The sequence below is a fragment of the Bos indicus genome, chromosome 3 (genome assembly GCF_029378745.1).
Source record: "Bos indicus isolate NIAB-ARS_2022 breed Sahiwal x Tharparkar chromosome 3, NIAB-ARS_B.indTharparkar_mat_pri_1.0, whole genome shotgun sequence".
Classification (NCBI taxonomy): domain Eukaryota; kingdom Metazoa; phylum Chordata; class Mammalia; order Artiodactyla; family Bovidae; genus Bos; species Bos indicus.
Window position 1 is genome coordinate 48,985,629 of NC_091762.1, and position 23,643 is coordinate 49,009,271.

The 23,643-nt window shown below is 44.7% G+C and overlaps 1 protein-coding gene across 1 annotated transcript in view; it reads left to right on the forward strand.

Moving 5' to 3' along the window:
- Positions 1 to 218: 218 nt before the first annotated feature.
- The window catches only part of CNN3 (calponin 3), a 30,374-nt gene continuing 6,949 nt past the window's right edge, over positions 219 to 23,643 (forward strand). Inside the window, exon 1 of the mRNA XM_070786070.1 lies at positions 219 to 525. Coding sequence (XP_070642171.1) covers positions 469 to 525 — 57 coding nt within the window. The 5' untranslated portion in view covers positions 219 to 468. The remainder of the gene's footprint in view (positions 526 to 23,643) is intronic.

The window sequence follows — 23,643 nt, forward strand, 5'->3', positions numbered from 1 at the left end:
GGGCAGGCCTCCGCCGGCGCTGCCGGCTCCGCCGGGCCTGGAGGAGGGGCCGCTTCGACCCTGCAAGGCGTGAGGGCGGGGACCGGGGCCAGAGATCCGCGCCGGGAGGGAGCGCTGCGCCCGCCGCCCTTCAATTGGCCGCGCCGCCCCCTCTCCAGAGACGCGGGAGGCGGCGGCCCTCCATTGGTCGGGCTAGTCGGCCAATCCCTGGAAGTCCGGGGGAGGCGGTGGGGGGCAGTTCGTGCGGGACTCCGGAGCCGAGCGGGAGCGTCTGGGGGACCTCGTCCGATCGAGTAGCCGAGGCACCGCCCGCGTCCCGCCGCCGCGTCCCGGCGACTCCTGCGCCGCCCAGGAGAGCGAGCTCCGAGCATCTTGTAGTGCGGCCACTCTTCGGGGCCAGGAGCGGGGAAACCGAGTGCAAGAAACCCCCGGACCCGAACTCAGCCTCTTCCCGCCGCGCGAATCATCATGACCCACTTCAACAAGGGCCCTTCCTATGGGCTCTCGGCCGAGGTCAAGAACAAGGTACGCCTGGGCTCGGATGGGGCGGGACCCTGGGGCCAGAGGTGGGATGCAGGGCGCCGCCCCGGCACCCTGAGACCCGGGTGGCTGGGGCCGCGCTTCTCCCCGCGCGCCTTTGCTGGCGGGCTTCGCGGATAGTAGATGTCGGGGCGGGGAAGGGGGTGCGCGACAGTTTCTGCGCGTCCCCGTCCTGTCCCCGGCTGCAAGCGCAGGCTCCCGGGCGCTCAGCTGGCTTTGTTCCAGCGCCGCGGGCCGAGGCTAGCGACGGGCGGTGGGTTCCCAGGCTCTTGGAATCCCTCAGCGCCGTCCCTTGGTTCCAGGAGCGGGTCCGCGGCTGCAGGACGCACCCCTCCGGCAAGGGGGCGCTCCTGCCTGGTCATTCGCCCTTAGGTGGGGCCCGTCGGCACGGCTGGGGACCCAGCGAGTAGCCTCCGCTATCCACCCCGGCCCGGGCCCCTGGCAGACCCTGGACCTTCACCCACTCTAGCCCCCGGGCGGAATTCAAAGCCGCGAATAAAGTTAGGCGGTTAGTGGGCAAACTGGGTCCCCATTGTTCCTCGCCTCTTGCGGGGTGGGAGACCGCTAAGCGGCCTGAGGCAAGGGCCCTAGGACCACCGGAAGGACGGGAGCCGGCCAGAACCCTTCCTGGTTTTCGAATCCCGGTGCCAGTTGCTGCTGCTTTTGCGGCAAGAGGAAACAAAGCCTGAGCGCGCCGCTTCGGGAATATCTGCTGTAGACTTGAGCTTTTTTTTTTTTTTTTTTTTCCTTAAAAGAAAACAAAACCAAAACACTAAAGTTTGTAGTACGTTAGACTTTAACGGTATCAAGGAAATCTTCGTGCGTTGCTTTTGTTCAGGGTTTATTTGCCGAGGTGGACTGTAGTTTGGAGTGATTGGGCTTTGGTAACCCTCGGTTTTGCCACTTTGCCCAGCATAAGAATGCGTTGAGTTTATCTTTGGGACTTTCGGTCTGGGAAAGAGATGAGAGGCGTCCCCCTCCCCAAACCCTCTCCTTCCTTCCTCCCTCCCTGCATTCCAAGCCCATGACATCAGGGGTTTCTGGGGGGAGAGAACAGCCAATCCGCGCGGAACTGCGCACAGAACGCTCATTGTCTCCTTTCTGCTGTTCTGGCCAAAGCGCCACAAAGGAGGGCTGCTGTGGTTTAATTCCCATTAACCTCCCGGGAGCCGAAGCATGTCAGGATTGCCCCCGAACCGTCCTACCTCTGGTAGAATTCACCGGCATTGTCAGAACTGTAACATCCCAGCGTTGGGGGTGTAGGAAGTGTGGAGGGAATTACCCAGGGACTATGAAGCGCACCATTGTCACACCCCAAGGGAGAATTGTGGCTCTGCCCAATCCCTGATATAGTCTCCACATCATATTATTAATTCAGTTGTTACTAAATTCTAAACAATCTCTGAAGCAAGTAGTTGATTTTAGTTTGTGTATCTAAAATTGAAATCTAGATCTTTTACCTTGTCAAGTGTGTTGCCTGTATTAGAAAGCGGTTTCCTGAACACTGAAGAACAGAAAAGTGAGTGGTTTGTGAGTACAAACCCCACCAACTGAAAACCCCTAGACTATTGTGCTGTTCTTTCCAAGGTTTGCAAGTGGACCTTTAGGAATCCTTTCAGTGGAATCAGCGTGTCCAATTTACTGGATGTAATAGCCTGGCCTGGCTTTGTGCACGTTAATTTTAATTTGCCCTTGAGATACTTGTATGGCAAACCTTAAGTCTCTACCTTTTCCGTTGTAAATGAGGTACTGACCTTGGCAGTCCTTCAAGTGACTGACTTTTCTTGGCTGTTAATATCATCTTTTTGCTGATTAATGAAGCAACTTCTGCCCCTTTCCTACTTATTATTGAGTAGACTGAAGGAAGTGCATAGACTGAGGCTAGATCATTAATAACTGTAATTATTATACATTTTTAAAAATAGTAAAACCTCAGCTTTCAGGATCTTTGGAAAGTTGGTTTTCACTTTTGGTTTGTATAACTGTGGGTTTATCCCTTTAAGCATCAAACCAACCTTTAATAACCCCTTTCATTTATATGGTTCTTTCAGACTGTATCCTTTCATAGGAAGTCTTTTGATCTCCATAGCAGAGCAGCCCTCTGAGATGGGGAGGATTCCTGGGATTATCCAACATCATTTACAGATCAGGATGCTGAAGCTCAGAGAGGTGTGATTTGCTCAAGATCACAGGAGAAAGTTGGAATATTCTAAGAATTTAAATTCGAAGAGTGATGTCTTAGTTCAGTGCAGTACTTAAGGCTGTTCTGTTACCAGTCACTATTGTCTATCCCCCTCCCTGCTATTTTTGCTGTCCACCTGTCACTTCCTGGCATCATGATTATTCATTTAATGCTGTTTTAATTGGGCTTGGAAATCAAATATCCCTGTTTGCTAATTCTTGGTATGAGATAATGCATTTCAGCTGAGGGCTCATAACCACCTGATGAGTGGGTCTGTGGAACTTGAACCTTGACACTGCTTCATTTGGATAGCTTTTGATTTCTTCTTGCTTTTTTCTCAATGTATTGCATAACGTAACTTGCTTTTTCTCTATGATAGGTTGCTTAAATGTCAGTTTTTTTTTTTTTTCCTTAAAACCTCATTTAACCATGTGGGGAGTGGGAGTGTGGTATGGACCTTGGAGTGAGGCAGATGTGGGTTCTAATCCCCCCCTGCCACTTACCTGCCTTGAATGATGTTGGGCAAGTTATTTGACATTTCTGTCTTAGTTTCCTAATCGGTAAATGGGGGAGTAATAGTTACCACCTCTAAACTCTGTGTTACTGAGATGTGTCTGGCTTGTAGTAAGTACTCAATGAGTATGTTGTGGATATTAATTCTTAATAATAGAAAATTAGCATTGGTATTATATGTCTTAGACTTGTATGTCACTGCCTCTTTAAATATTCCATTTTATTTTAAAAAGCCTTTAGTCTATTTATATTTGAGCTGCGAAAGCAGTTCATCAATGAATTGAGGAAGCCTTTGATCTTAGATAGGATGGGGAAGCCTGGTGGGCTGCTGTCTTTGGGGTCGCACAGAGTCGGACACGACTGAAGCGACTTAGCAGCAGCAGCAGCTTTAATTAATAAAATTTCAAGGGAAAATTTAAATTTTAATTTTAAATAATAAAATTTCAGTCAATTTAAGATACTTGTTTGAGAAGATAATACATGGCAGAATATACAATTTTTTTTTTTTGTTTTTAATTGGCTAAAAGATGTTTGAAAACAGCCTAAAAAAAGTAGAATCCTTTAGCCTGCAGTATAACAGTCTCTCTCTAATAACAAGAAAAGGATTATAACTTGCAATCTACAAAGACTATATGTAGTAGAAGGTCCAGGAAAACATAGAAGCTGCTGTAGATAGTTCAGTGAGAGACGGAAACATAAAGTAGAAAGGTCTTACATGGATCATACAAGTTGAGCCAGGCCCTTGGCTGCATCTAAGGGACCAGAGGTAAATACCCCTGTGCCTTATGAACCATGGAAACATGACAGGCCCCAAAGGGAAGCACAGCATTTCCGACACTTGGTTCTGATGTTGGAGTCAGGGTGCATGCATGCATGCTCAGTCGTGTCCAACTCTGACCCCCATAGACTGTAGCCTGCCAGGCTTCTCTGTCCATGGGATTTCCCAGGCAAGAATACTGGAGTGCGTTGCCATTTCCTCCTCCAGGGGATCTTCCCGACCCAGGGATTGAACCTTGCTTGGTCTCCAGCAGCCCCTTCACCGGCAGGCGGATTCTTTACCACCACGCCACCTGGGAATCCAGGGTACTTTCTTGTAAAGCTGAGGATTTAGTGAAGTATGCCCTCACCAGTCTTAGAGCAAGTGCTGCAGGGGGCACTTACAGTTCTCAGGGAAGGGGAGGAGTTAGCTGTGGGGGAGGAGTTAGCTGTGGGGCAGGAGTGAGTGGAGATGCAGTGATCTTACCTGGGTATGTTTTTGGGGAGGGGTCTAATTGAGATATTAAGAAGAATGGAATTGGAATGTACATTCTCACAGTTTCTGCTCCCAAGGAATGTCTGATTTGAGCAAAGTAGCTTCTCACACAGTCTTTTTGGTTTCAAGATGGTATCCCTCAACAGACAAAAACCACTTTGGATGATTTACTACTAAAATTGTAAGTCTTTAAAAAGTAAATTAACCAATCATAGAGTAATAATTAAATATCAGTTCAGTTCAGTCGCTCAGTCGTGTCCGACTCTTTGCAACCCAATCGCAGCACACCAGGCCTCCCTGTCCATCACCAACTCCCGGAGTCCACCCAAACTCATGTCCATCAAGTCGGTGATGGCATCCAGCCATCTATCCTCTGTCGTCCCCTTCTCCTCTTGCCCCCAATCCCTCCCAGCATCAGGGTCTTTTCCAATGAGTCAGCTTTTCGCATCAGGTGGCCAAAGTATTGGCGTTGCAGCTTCAGCATCAGTCCTTCCAATGAACACCCGGGACTGATCTCCTTTAGGATGGACCGGTTGGATCTCCTTGCAGTCCAAGGGACTCTCAAGAGTCTTCTCCAACACCACAGTTCAAAAGCATCAATTCTTCAGCGCTCAGCTTTCTTCACAGTCCAACTCTCACATTCATACATGACCACTGGAAAAACCATGGCCTTGACTAGATGGACCTTTGTTGGCAAAGTAATGTCTCTGCTTTTGAATATGCTGTCTAGGTTGATCATAACTTTCCTTCCCAGGAGTAAGCGTCTTTTAATTTCATGGCTGCAATCACCATCTGCAGTGATTTTGGAGCCCCCAAAAATAAAGTCTGACACTGTTTCCACTGTTTCCCCATCTATTTCCCATGAAGTGATGGGACTGGATGCCATGATCTTAGTTTTCTGAATGTTGAGCTTTAAGCCAACTTTTTCACGCTCCTCTTTCACTTTCATCAAGAGGCTTTTTAGTTCCTCTTCACTTTCTGCCATAAGGGTGGTGTCATCTGCATATCTGAGGTTATTGATATTTCTCCCGGCAATCTTGATTCCAGCTTGTGCTTCTTCCAGCCCAGCATTTCTCATGATGTACTCTGCATAGAAGTTAAATAAGCAGGGTGACAATATACAGCCTTGACGTACTCCTTTTCCTATTTGGAACCAGTCTGCTGTTCCATGTCCAGTTAAATATTATTACCAAATGTCCCATTGAGACCCTGCCGGCCTGCCAGCCCAGTGCCATTTGGACAAGCAGGTTGCTCCACCGATCAGAGTAACCCCAGGGTGATAGTGGACTCCTGCTGTAAATTGTGCTGTAACGTAGTCTGCCTCGTTTTGCTGCTAGAGAATCCTGATAAAAATGTATGGATAGGTTTAGCTTTAGCTTTTTTTTGACTTTACAGTTCAGTAATAGCTTTTTAATTTAGAACTTTTTGTTTATTATCTCTTTATACCAGCAGTAGGATCTCTGTCTTATTCATTGGTGAGATATCTCAAAAATCTATCTTTTAGAATACAACTTGGCACATAAATGGATGCCCAATAAGTATTTATTGATTTAATGAATTTATTCGTCAGGAATAGATTTTACTGTCTCTAGAAACTGGAAAGTAGCAGTGTTTGAGAAATCTATGTAAAGAAATTCTGTGGTACAAGTGTGAAGTTTTTGAAGGACGTGGAGATTTTTATAGTTCATTTTTCTTCAGTTTGTTTTCATTGTTAATACTACACTGAAAATTTATCACTGAGATAATTCCTTCTTGTTGAAGTTCTTTCTTAGGCTCCAAGGTTAGGGAGGAACAGTAGAGATCCCCTCTGCAAGACTCTGTCGGTCATCTCCCAAAAGGCCTCCTGTGAAGTGGCCCTTAAGCCCACTGGATATGTGCCAGTCCTGGTAGGGGTGTACCATTGCAATTTGCCTGCTTTGGGGGTTTGTTTTCCTGTCTTGACCAAAACAATTAAAGGAAAAACCGTTTGCTGAATTGAGAAGAGGTACCTACTACCCATTTAAAATGGTGGTTGGTGGTTTAGTTGCTAAGTCGTGTCTGACTCTTGCAACCCCATGGACTGTAGCCTGCTAGGTGCCTCTGTCCATGGGATTCTTCAGACAAGAATACTGGAGTGGGTTGCCATTTCCTTCTCCAGGGGATCTTCCCAACCCAAGGATCAAACCCAGGTCTCCTGCATTGCAGGCAGATTCTTTACTGATTGAGCTATGAGGGAAACCCAAAGAAAACACAGTTTGCTGAACTGAGAAGAGGTACCTGTTACCCATTTAAAGTACTCAGACTTGTTTACTCTGGAATATTAATGAGGATCATTATCAAACTCACTATCCTATGATCTATAGCTATTTACATTCTTTTCTTTGTGGAAATAGTGCTATTTGTCTACCTCTGTCCTTTAAAATTCCCAAAGTGAGCTTGACAGTGAAGACCTTGCTGCAACCATCATCAAGAGTCAGATCCTCTATTTCTGTAGGTGTTTTCCCTTTCCAGGTGGGATTATGAGATCAGTAATTGTTTTCTTTTCACTGAACAATGTATCAGGGACCCCAGTTAATATTATATATTACATTAAAAAAAAAAAAGGACAGTTGGGTGGTTTTGGTTTTTCAGCCAGTCATGACCATTATATCCAAGAGAGAGGGGAAATGCTTATTTTTCATCTCAATATGACTAGGTCATGGGAAGGAACTTGTTAAAATTTTTTCACAGGTTTGATTTTCTTCTAGGCATCCTTCTATGGTGTATACTATGTGCCTTGGCTTTCCTGAACTCTGAGCTCTAGCCATGTGGGCTCTTAACTGTTACTCATATGTACCTGTGCTCAGGTTTTTGTTAAGGGTTTTTTGAGCCTGCAGTTGATTCACGCTGTTTGTGGGGCCTGAAGCTTATACAATTTAGAGTTCATCAGTACAAAAAAAAAGTATTTTGCACATTTTATGAAAACATGACCATGGGAATCTTTGTGAACTTGAAGTTGTCAAGTTGTCCTCTAAGTTCTTCTCCATGAGAAAGTAGAACCTGGTGGCCCTGGAGGCTCTGACTGGCTCCTAATCTTGGTTCTGCCTCTTACCCTGCGACTTTGGGCAAATAACCTCTCAGTGTCTCATCTGTAAAGTGTGGGTATGCTAGTACCTATCTGTAGTGTTTGGGGTAAAATAAGCAAGATAATCTATGTAATATGTTTCAAATAATACCTAGAACCCAAAGTACACATTATGTACATGTTAGCAATTATTCCATTTTGCTCTGCTGGTTAGATTCAGTCCTGTGTTCTCCCCAGCTTCTTTTACCTTCTGGATTTTGAGATTATCTCGAGAACTCGAACATTCATGCACCAGTCTGTGTCTGAATGAGGCTTCTGGCAGATAGGGGGCTACAGAGCCAAGCAGTACCTCCCTATTTCTAACTCAGGACTGTGCTCTGCTCCCTGAGTCCTGAATCACACCTTCTCCCCCGGCAGCCTGTAATGGAGTCCTGCAGTGAACCCTGGGCTGTCTCTGTTCACACTGCCCTCAGGGCCGTAGACTTATGTGTAGAGCTAAAGGCCTCACTTTCTGGCTGTACCAGTACTTTGTTTTTTCTTCCTAAGAAATCGATTTCTGTTAGACAAGATACACCTTTCATTTCTGGATTTCAGACAGGGTGGGTATTCCTCTGCATGGACTGCTAAACATATTTATCTTGTAGCATTGTCGCTGGAGGCCTTGAGTCCTAAATGGTTTTAGGAAGGCTCTCCCTAGACCTGTGTGAAGCAAGTCCGTGAGGAGAAAAGACTTAATTACTAGCTTCCCCCAGGTCTGTAGGGAGGGAAGCTCTTCCCTCCCAGGACCAGGAAGCTTCAGGGTGTGAGTGTGAGGCAGGCATATCCGCCCTGGGAAGGTCAGGAATTAGGGATGCTAGTATAGAGAGGAGGCCTTCTGGGCAAGTCATAGTCAAGCATTTATGGCCCTTTCCTCTCTTCGCCCACACGTCTTCCAGGGGATCCCGGCTGCTAAGTGGCTAGGCACACTGCTATGATATCATTGTTGTTTCTTCTTTCCTCTTCTCAGATGTTTGCACACTAATCTTTCATCATTATCTTAAGCCTCTCTGCCTACCTAGTGCTGCAGAAGGCGCCTCAATTGGATGGGGAGAGTGCTTTATGATTGCAGTTTTCCCTCCCTCCTTTTGTTTCACGTGGGAGGAAATAGAGAAAATAATCAATACCATGTGTAGTGAGTCTCTCATAACTCCAACATGTGATTCTACTTTGGAAGCAAAAATAGCAACAGCAATCATACTTCTAATTGAGTATAGAAACTCTACTTATATGAAATAGCACATTTTGAGCTTGTTGGAGTCCTTGGCCCTTAGGAGCTGAGCTGGAACCTTAGGGCTGCTCTTCAGAGTGTTCCCACAGCCAGATCTCTTCCCCTGAATGGACATGCATTCGTCTCTGTCTTTCTCTTTCTTCAGAGGCCTAGATGTGGATAAAACCCCCTCCCCCAACCTCACCTCGGACACACGCACGCACGCGCGCACACACACACACACACACTTTGCCTGCCAGGTTTTGTTCCTAAATTTCTTCCTCTCTGGGCTTTGTTTTTTTCATTTTCTGTTTCTCCTTTCAGTGACAACTCTGCTGTTGACACCCTTTCCAGCATTTTCTAAAACATGCATGTCCACATGCTTGTGGAAGCTACTTTTTATAGGGGCCAGTGGAAGAACTGAAATGTTTTTAGTCTGAGGCATCTCTGCCAAATCTCTCATTATGAACTTTTGAACCACGCTGGCAACACCCTTCGAGACTGCAGATTCCGGGGCTGTTTTGAATCGAAGCCGCAGCAAGTTCACGGCGCACCAATCTGCTGCAGTGATGGTGCTGGTTGTTGTTGCATGCCTTCTCACATCTCCCTGAGTTGGAAGGACTTTTAAGCCACCGAGTCTAAGCCACCACCCTGTTCTCGGTTCTTAATCCTTTGTCTGCAGGCCGCAGAGTTGCCTGTGCTAGCTTAGAGAGTTCCTGTCTCAGCTTAGTTAGAAGGGTGGGAGTGGGAGAACATTCAGGGGTGGAAAAGACTCAGACTTTGGAGCCACACGTGGTCCAGATGAATCCCTGCCAAGCCGGTGACCTTGGCCAAGTCATCACTGCGTGAATACGATGCACCTACCTTGGGATGCCATCCTCTTTGCCTATGAGAAACTCTTTTCTTTTTTGATCCTTATTTTATGAATGAAATATTTGTCAGGAAGAATGCAAACTACCAAAATATGAAAGTAAAGAAGCAAAAGTATTCTGTATCCCTTACCCCCACCCAACTGCTTGTACAACTTTAAATATCATTTGGACATTTTAGAAATTGAATTATAGTCTATCGTGTGGACTTCAATTATGTATTTATTCATTACTTCCCTACTGGTGGATATTTCCTTAAAAAGGCACTTGTGTGGAAAAGTGTGTAACTTCTGATCCAACATTTAAATGTGCTTATGGATATTGCCAACTTGCTGCCTTAAAAAACAGTTGACTAGTTCTCACTAATGGTTCAAAAAAGAAGGGAGATCTCCTCTTGATGTTAAAAACAAACAAAACTATCAGAGAAACCTTGTCGAAATTCAAGTCTCTTGCTTTAGTTCTTTATTTTCAAGTCTTAAGTCAGTGACATTTGTGGCCCCTACTCCATCTGTCACTTCCACCAGACTCAAGTAGGAGTTGGCAATGAGATGAGGCTAAAGAATGGAGTGAGGGCATCTCTTTTTATAAATTATTTGACTGTAATTTTTTTTTTAAATAGCTCAGTTGGCATCAAAATGATAACCTTATCAAAATACCTACCAAAGAGTACCTGGACAGGAATGGCCAGCAAAATGTAGATAGAAAGTGAAGGGTTAACATTTATTGGGTTCTTAAGATTTATGTAAATGAAGTCATTGATTCTTCTCAGCACCTTCTGATGTGAGTGTTATTAATGATCTCTGATTTACAGGTGAGGAAATGGGCATGGCGGAGATGGGATTCTAAATAGAGCATTCAGTTTCCGGGGCGCATGCTCCTAACCATTTTAATTTGAGGTCAGAACTCAGGGCAAATTGGCATCTCTCAGGGGAGGAGGAGAAGGCAGACCAGAGGGGGAAGCTCCAGATCTTTTAACAAGAAGTCAGAAGGAAGAGAGGTGGGAGGGGGCCCCAGGAGTGCTGCAGAGAGGCCCGGAAAAGGAAACAGGCCACCGGACTTGGCCACGGAGAGACCACTGGTGAGCTTTTAAGAGATCATTTTCAGTAGAGCAAATTTCTGATGGGAGTGGAGTGGAGTTTAGGAATAAGTGAGGAAATGGGGAGGGTTGTCTTGATAAGAAGAGAAACAAGACAGTGTTCGAGGCTGGCAGCAGGTTCAACTGAAGATGCACTTGTTTCATTGCGCTTCCCCATTGATGGACTAGATAAAGGCCAGGGCTCAATACACATGGCGGGTGGGAGCAAAGCAGCACAGAGAAGAAGCTTTGCCATGAAAAACGGGGAAGGTATTGGGTTGGCCAAAAAGTTTTTTCAGATTTTCCCGAATGAACTTTTCGGCCAACCCAATATAAAGGATGAGGACCAGAGAAACAGAACCGAGGTGGATAAGACATCCCTTTTTCTGTTGCGAGTGCTGTGTTGCTCTTCTCACAGACCCCCTGATATCTGATGGCATACACAGCAGTAGCAGGAGAAGAGGGTCCAGGCCAAGGCCTACATGTGGAAAACACTGTTGATTCAGCCGCTTCTCTGCTCAGTCCTCCTGGAGCCCCCTTTGCAGCCTGGGCACTGCTGTCTCTTCATTCCCTTCCTTGGCCCTTGATTGGAAAGGATGCGAAGTTGGGCTGATTTTGTTATTTGTGCCTGGGTGACCTGCAAGCTTCATGACACAGCATCCAGGATACCTTGGTGTTTGGGTGCAGCCATCTGATGGAGGCTTCCGTGCTTCCAGAGAAACTCTCTTTCTCCCTCCCTTTCTGTGCTCTCAGATTGCATTACAATCAGGTACAATGTGAAGTTAGTTTTTACTGTTGAGATGCAAGAGTGCCCTCATGGAAAATTCCTTCCCTCTAGTTTTCATGGGGGAAAAAAAGGCAGTGATAGCTTGCACAGACAATACATCTTAAGACTCTCAAGACATATCTCTAGCCAGCATCTATACTACATGTAAAATAAGATGTGTCAATCCTATTCTGTGCTGATTGTATAAAGCCATTTCTCCAATGGGCAGACTCTATCATAGTAAGCAGAAAGGGACCCCCAGGAGGAGCTCTCCTGAGAGCTAATGAGATGGTGGGGTCTGTTTCTCCTTGGTCTACTTTCCACTGTTGTCCATCAGAAGCTCAGAGTAGGGGCAGTGTGTGTGTTCTGACTCTGTGCCAGGGTAGGCAGCTGGGAACACTTGGGTGTGCGTGGTCAGTGGTCTGGAAGTGGAGAGGGCTTCCAAGCTGGGGAGGGACGAGTTTACAGTTGACACTTGGGATGTGAGGGTGGATTTCATGCTTTCTGCCTCAGGTCATAATGGACTCCGAAACTTATCCTATGAAGCAAACTTGCCAATGAATAGACATTCTCAAGCTACAAAAAGACTACTGCCAATGATACTCCTTGTAATTACAGAAAAAGAAAGGAATCATCTTCAGTACTGTTCACATGCCCGACTCAGATTATTTAAGAGGCTTCTTGGGTAGCACAGTGGTAGAGAATCTGCCTGCCAATGCAGGAGATGTAGGTTCAATCTCTGGGTCCGTGAGATCCCCTGGAGTAGGAAATGGCAACCCGATCCAGTATTCTTGCCTGGAAAATTCCATAGACAGAGGAGCCTGGAGGGCTACAGTCCATGGGGTTGCAAAGAGTCGGACACAACTGAGTGGCTGAATACGTGTGTATGCACACACACACACACACAGAGTCCTATGAGGAGACAAGTGCCTGAAAATCTTGTTTGGTCTCTGAGTTGTGTCCTTGCCACCTGTGCTGCATTGGTGCCCGTCTCCTCCCCTCCTGTGGGCCTCTAGTCGGCTCCCCAGGATTTCTGTGCTTAATCCAGGGTCTGTGTGGCGTTCAGAGTAAATCACTCCCTCTTCTATACGACGTCCATCTACATAGTTAGACGGTACTAGTCTGTTCGTGGGCCCCCAGAGACCCTTCTAGGTCAAACGTAGCCGCTCCCAGCTGACGGGTCTCATGATAGGCTATATGCGGTTTTCCTAATCTTTTCCCCACCTAGTTTGCTCCTTCTAGAAACTGATCCTGGTTTGTCAATGTCTTCTTTTAGAGTGTGGCACACAGAACTGACTACCAGGGCACAGTGGGATTATTAACTAACTCTTTTGTTTGCCTACAGAGCACTAACTCATTCTGTTTTGATCAATGTCATCACCTGATGAGGTGGTTTGAAGGAAGATTCCAATCCGTGCTTTGGCAGGTTGATTTTTTTCAGTCTCTAAAGTAGGGGTGATGATAATTGCCTGAGGCTTTATAGTTCACATACTCCTCTCACATTTGTTTCATTTAAATAATCCTTTCCTTGATTTACCTCATGAGGCTGCTTTCATCAAACAAATAAGATGAGCAATAGTGTGTATTTTATAAATAATTGTAGACCTCTGCAGACCAAAATAGCATTCACTTTTCTTAGGATCACTGAGTAAGCATTACTAGTTAGTTCTAGAATTTGGGGGCAGGATTTTACATATATCTTAAAGAATTTGTTTATTAAGTTAGGATCTTTCAGAATTCAAAAGAATTTTAACTATTCCTGATTTATGTTTTGTAAGTTTAATAAGTGTGTCTAATAGTTTCAAATCATTAATTACCAAAACAGAAGAGCAGAGATCTCACTCTTAGCCTCTGGTTGCCTATCCCTGGGAGCCCCTCCCGCCTTGACGTAGATCAGCACAGTGGGCACGTTTGTTGCTTCTGACCTGGCCCTACTTCTAGGGTTACAAAACTGGGTTTCAGGAGTGCCATAGACATAAGGGACTTTTTATCAGAAAGTAAAACAGATACGTCCCTAGCGATCCATCTAAGATGACTAGATTGGTAGATCAAGGAGATGTGATGCCCATAAGAGCCAGCCATTCAAATGCTGATACCTTTTGGTAACAAGAGAGATTTTTTAATCTGTGGCATTTCCCTAGTCCGGTAATACTCTTGGTGAATAAAAAACCAATTTGCTGAGTATCCACTATGGGCAGGCACGGGCTGCAGATGAGTGAAGCCTGTTCTGCCATCAAGAAGACACAGGCAGGTGTTCTTAGATGTGCCTTGCATGCTGACACTGGCTCCTGGTGGCGACTGTCCTGCCCCCTAAGTGCCAACACACCTTTTCTGGAGTCCACTCAAGCATGACAGCCAGGCTCTTCAGCCTGTAAAGGAGAGGCCCTTGTCTCTGGGTGAGAGTGGGGAGGAGTGGGCTCCTCTCTAGGTTCCTATTAACTGTTTGCCAAGATTCCTTACATGGGAAGCTATTCAGTATGCACATCTTTACTCATCATTATTTTTGACTCTGGATTTTTCTGGGAATCCAGCCTCTATGATTACTTCCTCCTTGTTTTAAGTTTTAACTTTCTAAATCTACTTTTTAACTGTGTATATTCTAAATTCTGTAGTCTGATGGTCATTTTCTAGATAGAGAAGACAAAGTTGACATTCTGTTGTTTCTGCATTTTCCTGCCATTCCCTAGTTATACTGTTTGCTTTAGGCCCTGGATCAGGTCCTCTTATTTTAAAATCTCTAATTTTTTGTTAATTTCACAGTATTCATATGTTGAGTCATAGTATTTTTGTATTTGTTTGACTGTACATATTTGGAGGGGAAATTTTGTGCTGGTGCCATATGTTGCTACCCTGATCTGAAGGTTCAGCTGTACCTCTCAGAGATGGGCCCACATTTAAAACGCCCTTAGATGTTGCTCTGGTTTACCCCAGGCAGATGTGGATTTCCATAGCTGGGGAATATATAGTCATTTCCTGTAAATATTTAGTAACTTCAGGCCATAGGATGAGTCTCAGATTCTATAGTGAACTTGAGGAAGTTGCAGTCTACCTTGATATCAGTGTAAAGTGATTTTCTCTAGAATTCCTACCCCCTACTCTCCATAAGATATAAACTTGCCTTTAATTTAAGTAAAAAAAAAACTTCTTTTCCCGTTTAAAAAAAGTATGTTAAAAGTACAGTTGAGCCCCTGATCCCATGCTTCTCTCTTCGCTGGAGAAGCTGTTGTCTTGCACTTGGTATTTATCATTCCCACAGGAGCCAATTTTAATCCAGTGTTTAAAGCTGAGGATAGTAGACTGAACATTTGTACTAGCTACTTCTTTTTTTTTTCCTTCAATTTTATACTTTTTACTATTTATTCAAGAAATTTAAAAAAAATTTTATATAACTTTAAAGGTTATGTTCCATTTATAATTGTTACAGAATCTTGGCTATAATCCCCATGTTGTACAATACATGCTTGAACCTACTATACAACCAACAGTTTGTACCTGCCACTGCCCCATCCCTAAACTCTTAAATTGCTCCCCCCAAGGTGTTAACTACTAGTTTTGTTCTCTGTGTTTATGAGTCTGCTTCTTTTCTGACAAACCCACATAAAAAAATACTTTATCCCTTTTCACCAGCAGTAATCTGAAAAGAATGAGAATTTGGAATGCAAAGACAGGCAGGAAGAAGAGTGGAGATGTGTGGTGATGGGAATGGACAGGAGCCATGGGCAGTGTGTGGGATGAGCCTGTCTGCAGTGGCATGTTGTTTTTGAATTGTGAACGGTAAAGAGAACAGGTTAGTGTGGGATTTGGTTCATACAGGTCTGTACTCAAGCTTGAAACCGGAAGGAAGGGGGCAGGGCACACCTTTAAAAGAATGACGTGGCCCGAGGACACTACCTAAACTGACTAGAACCAAATGGGGTTGACTTCCGCTAGATCTTGAGCCTTAGGGTGTGTTCATTGTAACACATCAGCAAGCTAGATGATACACCCACAGGTGCCATGACTTACAGGCCTGCAGTCCCGCAATAAAGGTCAAAAGTGGCAGTGGCCCGATTCCTGGAAATCCCCACCCCTTCCCCAAAAGAGCTAGAATACTCTTTCCACTAGTTCAGTTCAGTTCAGTTCAGTTCAGTTGCTCCGACTCAGTCATGTCCGACTCTTTGCGACCCCATGAATCGCAGCACGCCAGGCCTCCCTGTCCATCACCAAATCCCAGAGTTCACCCAAACTCATGTCCATCGAGTCGGTGATGCCATCCAGCCATCTCATCCTCTGTCGTCCCCTTCTCCTCCTGCCCCCAATTCCTCCCAGCATCAGAGTCTTTTCCAGTGAGTCAGCTCTTCACACGAGGTGGCCAAAATATTAGAGTTTCAGCTTTAGCATCAGTCCTTCCAAAGAACACCCAGGACTGATCTCTTTAGAATGGACTGGTTGGATCTCCTTGCAGTCCAAGGGACTCTCAAGAGTCTTCTCCAACACCACAGTTCAAAAGCATCAATTCTTCGTCGCTCAGCTTTCTTCACAGTCCAACTCTACATCCACTCATTACCCTATGTAATTGTTGTTTAGTTACAGAGCTGTATCTGACTCTTTTGCTTCCCCATGGCCTGTAACCTGCCTGGCTCCTCTGTCCATGGGGTTTCCCAGGCAAGAATACTAGAGTAGGTTATGCCATTTCCTTCTCCAGGCGATCTTCCAAACCCAGGGATCAAACCTGCATCTCCTGCATGGGCAGGTGGATTCTTTACCACTGAGCTGCCTGGGAAGCCCGCCTTATGAAATTACCCACCTCTATAAAAACTGACAACCCCATATCCTGGGGCCACTCTTCACCTTCTGAGATAGCTCACACTCTGTCGAGTGAGTTTCTAAATCACTTCTTACCTATCATTTTGTCTCTCGCTGAATTTTTTCTGTGATGGGACATCAAGAACCTGAGCTTCATTAACTCCTGAGACCAGATGTGATCTCAGTTAAAAGATCAATTTGAGTCGCCATCTGAGTTGCACAGTTTCAAGCTGATATAAATGGCTAGTGTTAATTAGGAGATGTGTGTGTGTGAGGCATTGAGATGGGCTTCCTTCTCACAGTGATCTTGGAAGGAAGAAGACTACTTGTAAGAAATGAGGTCTCCAGAGTTAAGTTACTTAGGTCACTCTGGAATTGGAAACACAGTTTTTGGAAGTTGGACTTTTAAAGCATGTGATCTTTGGTCTGTTGTATCCCCGACGTGAATAAAAAATTTACCAAGGTGTTTTACATGCTTGGAGGATCTGTTGGGGGAGGGGTTTAAGGTAGGTAAACCCTGTTAAAGCCTGTTCATTGTGTTGCATGAGGTATCGATCAGAACAAGTGAAAAGCAAAGGAAGGGAAGCGGCATCTTGATACTTCAGGTGGAAGTTGGAAGGTGGAAATCGACTATTTGTTTCTTGTTTTGAGGCTGGTGGTCCCCGTCTTTCTATTCTCCCTTTAGTTTAAATACTCTATTCTTTTAAAATACCCTTCTTTATTCTCCATGGGGGCGCAGTGAGTCAGACACAACTTAGCGACTGAATAACAATAATTCTTTTTTTGGTGAATGTCTCAATACACCTTGTTTAGTCGCACAGAGTCAGATACGACTGAAGCGACTTAGCAGCAGTAGCAGCAACTAGAACTTAAGCTTTTAGGGCAGAGTCTCTGCCTTTGAATCATGCCTGTTACACAGTCACCATTTGAGTGAAAGGAAAAAGGAATACAGAAGGAAATTGAAGGAAGAATCCGACACACACTTGGATCACTTTAAAGAGGGAAGCTGACATTGAATGTGATTTTACATAGAGAGTTTGGGGTAATGCTGGATTGTCCTGGTGGCTTGAAACAGTCTAGTGAGAGTTCAGGAATAGCTGAAATTTGGGGGATGCTATTGTAACTACCAGAGATAGAAACCTGTCTGTCTACTTCAGGTTTTAACAACAGGGAAAGAATAGAGATGCAGACATAGAGAAACTGACATGTGGGCACGGACGAGGGGGTTGTGATTTGGGGAATTCAGTTCAGTTCAGTTCAGTTGCTCAGTCGTGTCCAACTCTTTGCGACCCCATGAATCGCAGCACGCCAGGCCTCCCTGTCCATCACCAACTCCCGGAGTTCACTCAGACTCACGGCCATCGAGTCAGTGATGCCATCCAGCCATCTCATCCTCTCTCGTCCCCTTCTCCTCCTGCCCCCAATCCCTCCCAGCATCAGAGTCTTTTTGATATATTTACACTACCATGTGTAAAATACATAGCTAGTGGGAAGCAGCTGTGGAGCGCAGGGAGCTCAGCTCAGTGCTCTGTGATGACCTAGAGGGGGTAGGATGTGGGGTGGTGGGAGTGAAGCTCAAGAGGAAGGAAAGTGTTGGTCGCTTAGTCTAGTCTAACTCTTTGCACCCCCGTGGACTGTAGTGTGCCAGGCTCCTCTGCCATGGAATTCTCCAGGCAAGAATACTGGAGTGGGTTGCCATTCCCTCCTCCAGGGGATCTTCCTGACCCAGGGATTGAACCCAGCTCTCCCGCATTGCGGGCAGATTCTTTGCCATCTGTGCCACCAGGGAAGCCCCAAGAGGGAGGGGATATATGTATACATATCGCTGATTCATTTCATTGTACAGCAGAAACTAACACAATATTGTAAAGCAAATATACTCCAATTTAAAAATAAAGAAGAAACTGTACAGAAAAATAGGAGTTTCCAAAAATATATATATATATTGTGAGAAGGAATATATGGGAAAGACACGCCCTTATTCTTTAGTCGATTCTAGGATATCCTGGGTGTAAGTGGGCCCTCAGACACTTCTTGCACGTATATAATCATCACTCTTCCTCATGCCAGCTACTGCTCCATCTTTCTACTAAATCGCCTCTTGGCTGAATGCTCCATAGTGCAGTGTGGGAACAGCACTTGCAGGTCAGTTGTTGAGATGCTTTTGAGGCTTGGTTTCCCTTGTTACTCATTGTCCCCTTGTAGGGATTCCGAGGGAAACTTCTCAGACTTCAGTGCCAGGAAGGGCTGGGCAATTCGTGACAGCCGGCAGGAGCAGGCGTTTATCTGATCTTCTGTCTCCCTTTACTATTAGGAAGTGTAGGCCCTCAGGGCCTGTGTTTTTGAAGGGGCTCTTTTTCTAGTGCTGTTTTGCACACTATTTATTGTAAGATAAATGCGATCTGGAAGAAGACTTGCAGACAGGACAGGCGCTTACCCCTGGGGAGGTGGGAAGGATGTGGGATTTGGGGGAGGAGTGAAGAGAGACCTGTACTTTTAATTCTGTGTGTGTGTGTGTTTGCGCTTAGTTGTTCAGTCAAGTTCAACTCTTTGCAACCCTTCAGGCTGTAACCCACCAGGCTCCTCTGTCCATGGCATTTCCCAGATAAGGATACTAGAGTTGGTTGCCATTTCCTTCTCCGGGGGATCTTCCCAACCCAGGGATCGAACCTGAATATCCTGTGTCTCCTGCACTGCAGGCAGATTCTTTATCCACTGAGCCAACAATTTGTTTTCCTCACCTCTTTCCCAAGGAGTCTTTTTAGATGTTTTTCCTAATTGCCTCCTAACCTCCCCCAAATTTAATACAAAGGAACAGAGTTTGTTGAGGGAGGGTCACAAATTATTGTAATATCTAAGAGAATGCATTGCTCTACATACTTAATTTTTTTAAACAAGTTATTTTAGAAATCCAAAAGAAAGCTCACACAGCTGGAGGGCTGTGCTGCCTTTGAACTGTAGGGTGACTCCACACTGGAGCTCTTGGCTGCTCTGTGGAGAGCGTGGGAAGGAGCAGGGGCTGGAGCCACTGTGGGCCTGGCCTGGCTCAGAAGCACTGTAACAGGAGGATGGTCTACACCATCAGATGCCCCGGAGGCTTTTTTCCAGTCTTCATTTCTGCTTTTTGATTGTATTTGGCAAGGTGGGGGTGTTTGGTGAGCTCCTGAGAGAAGCCTCCAACAGGTGTTCTCTGCAGTTGTAGGAAAGTCATTTGCAAGAGTGTCTTGGTGTGAGAAGAGTTTGTAGGCCCTGCTATAGAGAATCGGAGAAGGCAATGGCACCCCACTCCAGTACTGTTGCCTGGAAAATCCCATGGACGGAGGAGCCTGGTGTGCTGCGGTCCATGGGGTCGCTAAGAGTTGGACACGACTGAGCGACTTCACTTTCACTTTTCACTTTCATGCATTGGGGAAGGAAATGGCAGCCCACTCCAGTGTTCTTGCCTGGAGAATCCCATAGACGGGAGCCTGGTGGACTGCCGTCTATGGGGTCACACAGAGTCAGACACGACTGAAGCGACTTAGCAGCAGCAGCTATAGGGAATTCCTGGGTGTTTAGGGAAGGATAGGTGTTTAGGGAAGGAGGCAGGGCCATATGAGGAACCAGGGACTGCTGTGGACTTGAAAGGACCAGGCAGAAATTCTGAAAGCTGCCTAGGAAGGTCAAATAAAATAAATCTTAAAGACTAGTACAGAAGTCAATGTTTATAACCAACTTAGAGGAGTGATTTTTAAACAGACTAAAATAAAATTTCCATAAGGTATTAATGAGATAAGATTAAGTAATTTTTCAAGGTAACTTTTTTGGTGCAAGGGAAAAGAATGTCAGCATTTGCTTACTCCCTGACATTTAGAAATGAAAGATTTTTAGACAAAAATAGTAAGTAAATTTTATTGGCCAAAGCTTACTTTTTATTTTTAATTACTCTCAGTCCCTTGATTTTAAAAGATGTATATAATAGTTTAAAAATAACCTGTGTAGTTAAACAACATAAACATTAGTTTGAGGCGTATTCTAGTATACTTTTAAAGGAAATGTATGATTTCTGCATCCAGAGGAACAGAGCTGCAAGCTGCAAGCTAAGAGACAAATTGAAATAGATTTTTCTCCCTGGATGATTTCATAAATTTGTTATTTTAAACTTAAAAAAAAAGTGCACATTCCTAAGTTTTGAACTCTATTAAGCTGACATGACTGCAGAAAGCAGTCACTTATTAGCAGTATTTGGGCAGAAAAATCCTTGCTACTCCTTCACTTAAAGGAAAACTCTTAAGTGAAAACCAATCATTACATGATGCGGAAGCATACCTAGTTTTCTTTTTTAGTTTATCACTTGGGGTGTTGAGCTTTGCACATATGAGCTTATGATTTTTTTCTTTGCATGTGCTATTATTACATTAAGTCTGTGTCTCAGAGACAGTCAGCAAGTGGTCTAGAGCCCCACCTGTAACTAGTCAGAGTAAGGGTTTGAACCCAGGTCCCTCTAAGTCCAGTCCTTGATTTTTCTCTCATCACTCTCTTGATAAGAACACTGACTGCTGCTGCTAAGTCACTTCAGTCGTGTCGGACTCTGTGTGACCCCATAGACGTCAGCCCACCAGGCTCTCCTGCCCCTGGGATTCTCCAGGCAAGAAAACTGGAGTGGGTTGCCATTTCCTTCTCCAATGCATGAAAGTGAAAAAGTGAAAGTGAAGTCGCTCAGTCGTGTCCAACTCTTAGCGACCCCATGGACTGCAGCCCACCAGGCTCCTCCATCCATGGGATTTTCCAGGCAAGAGTACTGGAGTGAACAGAGGAGATAAAAATTTCTCTCTGGTGTTCCTTCTGGGATATTTCATGTTACATCTGTAACCACTCTGTGGTTTGGGACATGGCACCAAACCTGTCAGAAACATTTTGAAGGCAGGAAATGTAAATATGCTTTTATGTTTTTTTGGTTGAATAATAATTGGTCTGATTTGGTTAAGAATTACCACCACCACCCCACAAGAAAAACAAAACCCCTCCAACATAATTCCATCTCTACAATTGAAAATATGAAGAGAAAGAATTTCTTTTTAAATTTTATTTTGGAGTACATATAGTTAACAATATTGTTAGTTTCACTTGTATGGCAAAGTGATTCAGTTATATCAGTACGTGTATCTATTCATTTTCACATAAGAGAAAGAATTTCTTTACAAATTTTGCTGATTAATCAAATTATTTAACAGAAAGCTTAGCATGGGAGCAGACCTGGTTCACTTATTCAGCCTTCCTGTTGTATGGACAGGAAATGGTTTGGAAGTGAGATGAATTAACCAGTGGTCCCTAGCAAAATGGGTAGAGCCAGGCTTTAGCCAAGGTAGAGCCCCTCATAGCCGAGGATATTGTGTTTCTTTGATTCATTGAAATGCCTCTCCCAGTTGAGAGCGCTTTGCTTTTGAAAAAAATTCAACTCACTCTTAGATATTGTTTGTCATAGCTGTGCTTAAGGAGTACTACTGTCTAGCTTTCTTCTTTGCTTGTCCTTTTCTGTCCATTTTCCCCTTACTCCCAAATTTATATAGAGAGGACTTCTTTTCTAGCCACCTAGAACAGGATTTCAGTGTGAAAATAGAGCCAAGTCTTAAAATTTTCCCAATTTGTTATTTATTCCATTTTCTAAAGGTGCCATGCATAAATAGGTATGTTTGGTATGTTGGAGGAGATGCATTATCCAGGAATATTTGTCTGAGGTATATATAATAGGAGATGGCTCCTTCCTTCACACCAGAGGCTGTGTGTTCCCATGGCAGAATCTTTGAGCATCACTACCTCCTTCTCCCTGTTCACACCTCTAGATGCCCATGTAACTCAGACTGGCAGGAAGTCAGAATAGATAGATGTGTGATTTGGGGGGATTGGGGGTCCTCGTGCAGGAAGTTAACACACAGTGCTGTGCCTGAACTATCTCATATAAACTAATCTCCAAGCCAAACCTTAATCCAGGAAACACTGCACAGTGTTAACTTACCTTAACATGAAAATATAAACTCATTGAATTTCCATTTTCAATAGCTGGTCAAGTAAATCTGCAGCTTAAATAAGTTACTATTTTGTCAAAGGCTGTTGAGCTCTTTCTCTAGTTTGGGGAGCAATGCAGATGATAAGGACTGCTGTCTCAACATGTGTGCATGCTAAGTAGCTTCAGTCGTGTCTAACTGTTTTGTGACCCTATGGACTGTAGCCCATCAGGCTCCTCTGTCCATGGGATTCTGCGGTCAAGGATGCTGGCATGGGCTGCCACGCCCTTCTCCGGGGGATCTTCCTGACCCAGGGATCGAGCCTGCATCTCTTGTTGTCTCCTGCATTGACACTGGCACCACCTGGGAAGCTCCTGTCTTCCTAAAGGCACAGTAATTACTGGGGCAGAAGCCCAACTTGGTGGGGAGAGGGGAAAGGTTTCCTCTGTGTCTGGGATAGACTGGAACTTGAAGGGCCTCTCCATGACAAAAATGTCATCATGCCATCTCATTTCTTTCAGTCATATGTTATAGAAGCAAACATTTCTACCAATTCTTTCCATTTCCATCAATGCTGCAGCTCACTCCCAAGCTTACTGTGATGGCCATCCCCCTGGGCATTGTCTGTGTGCTGGGGGCACTTTTCACCTGTGCTAATGAGCAGAAAAATGACCTAATCTTTCCTTCTTCCCAGCTGTGTTCTCCTTAATAACTCTGATCAGCCTGTTTAAGGACTGACCCTGGGATAAGGAACAGCTTAAGTACTTGAGCATGTGATCTTTAACAATATTTACATTTAATTATTATTTTTTGTAATTGAGGTTTATGGTTTTATTATGAAGGGATCTTTTAAAACCTGTTCGTAGCAGGTATTTTTAGCATGTATGATAGTAAAGCAGATATCTGTGTTGGTAATGTTGCATTTATTGTTGAATTCTGTAAGTAGAGAGTAAACTTTTCTTTTACTTATTAAATGGTTGGGTGTTGGAGGCAGTGCTGGGTACTAAGAGTCCAAAAGTGAATTAAATGCTTTTCCTTCCTGTGAGGAGTCTAATATGATACAGACTATGCTTAAGCAGAATTTCAATATTCTAGTGTAAGTACAATAATTATTGTGAGGAAGGTGTGTGTATATGCGTAGGGTGCTGTGTATTTGGCCAGATAGACACAGAAACACCCAAACTTTCTAGGCAACAAAACTGTTAGACTGTTGGGCATTGGCCAGTTGCAGTACTGTGTAAAACAGTTGCACGTATCAGAATGCTGCCACCCGTACTCTCACTTCATGTGGTAGCTGATGACTTAATCTTCGACGTTTAAAGTTGCCAGTGCCATATCGAAATACACTGTTAGCCTTTCACTTCCTGTGTGTCATGAATGGGAATCTG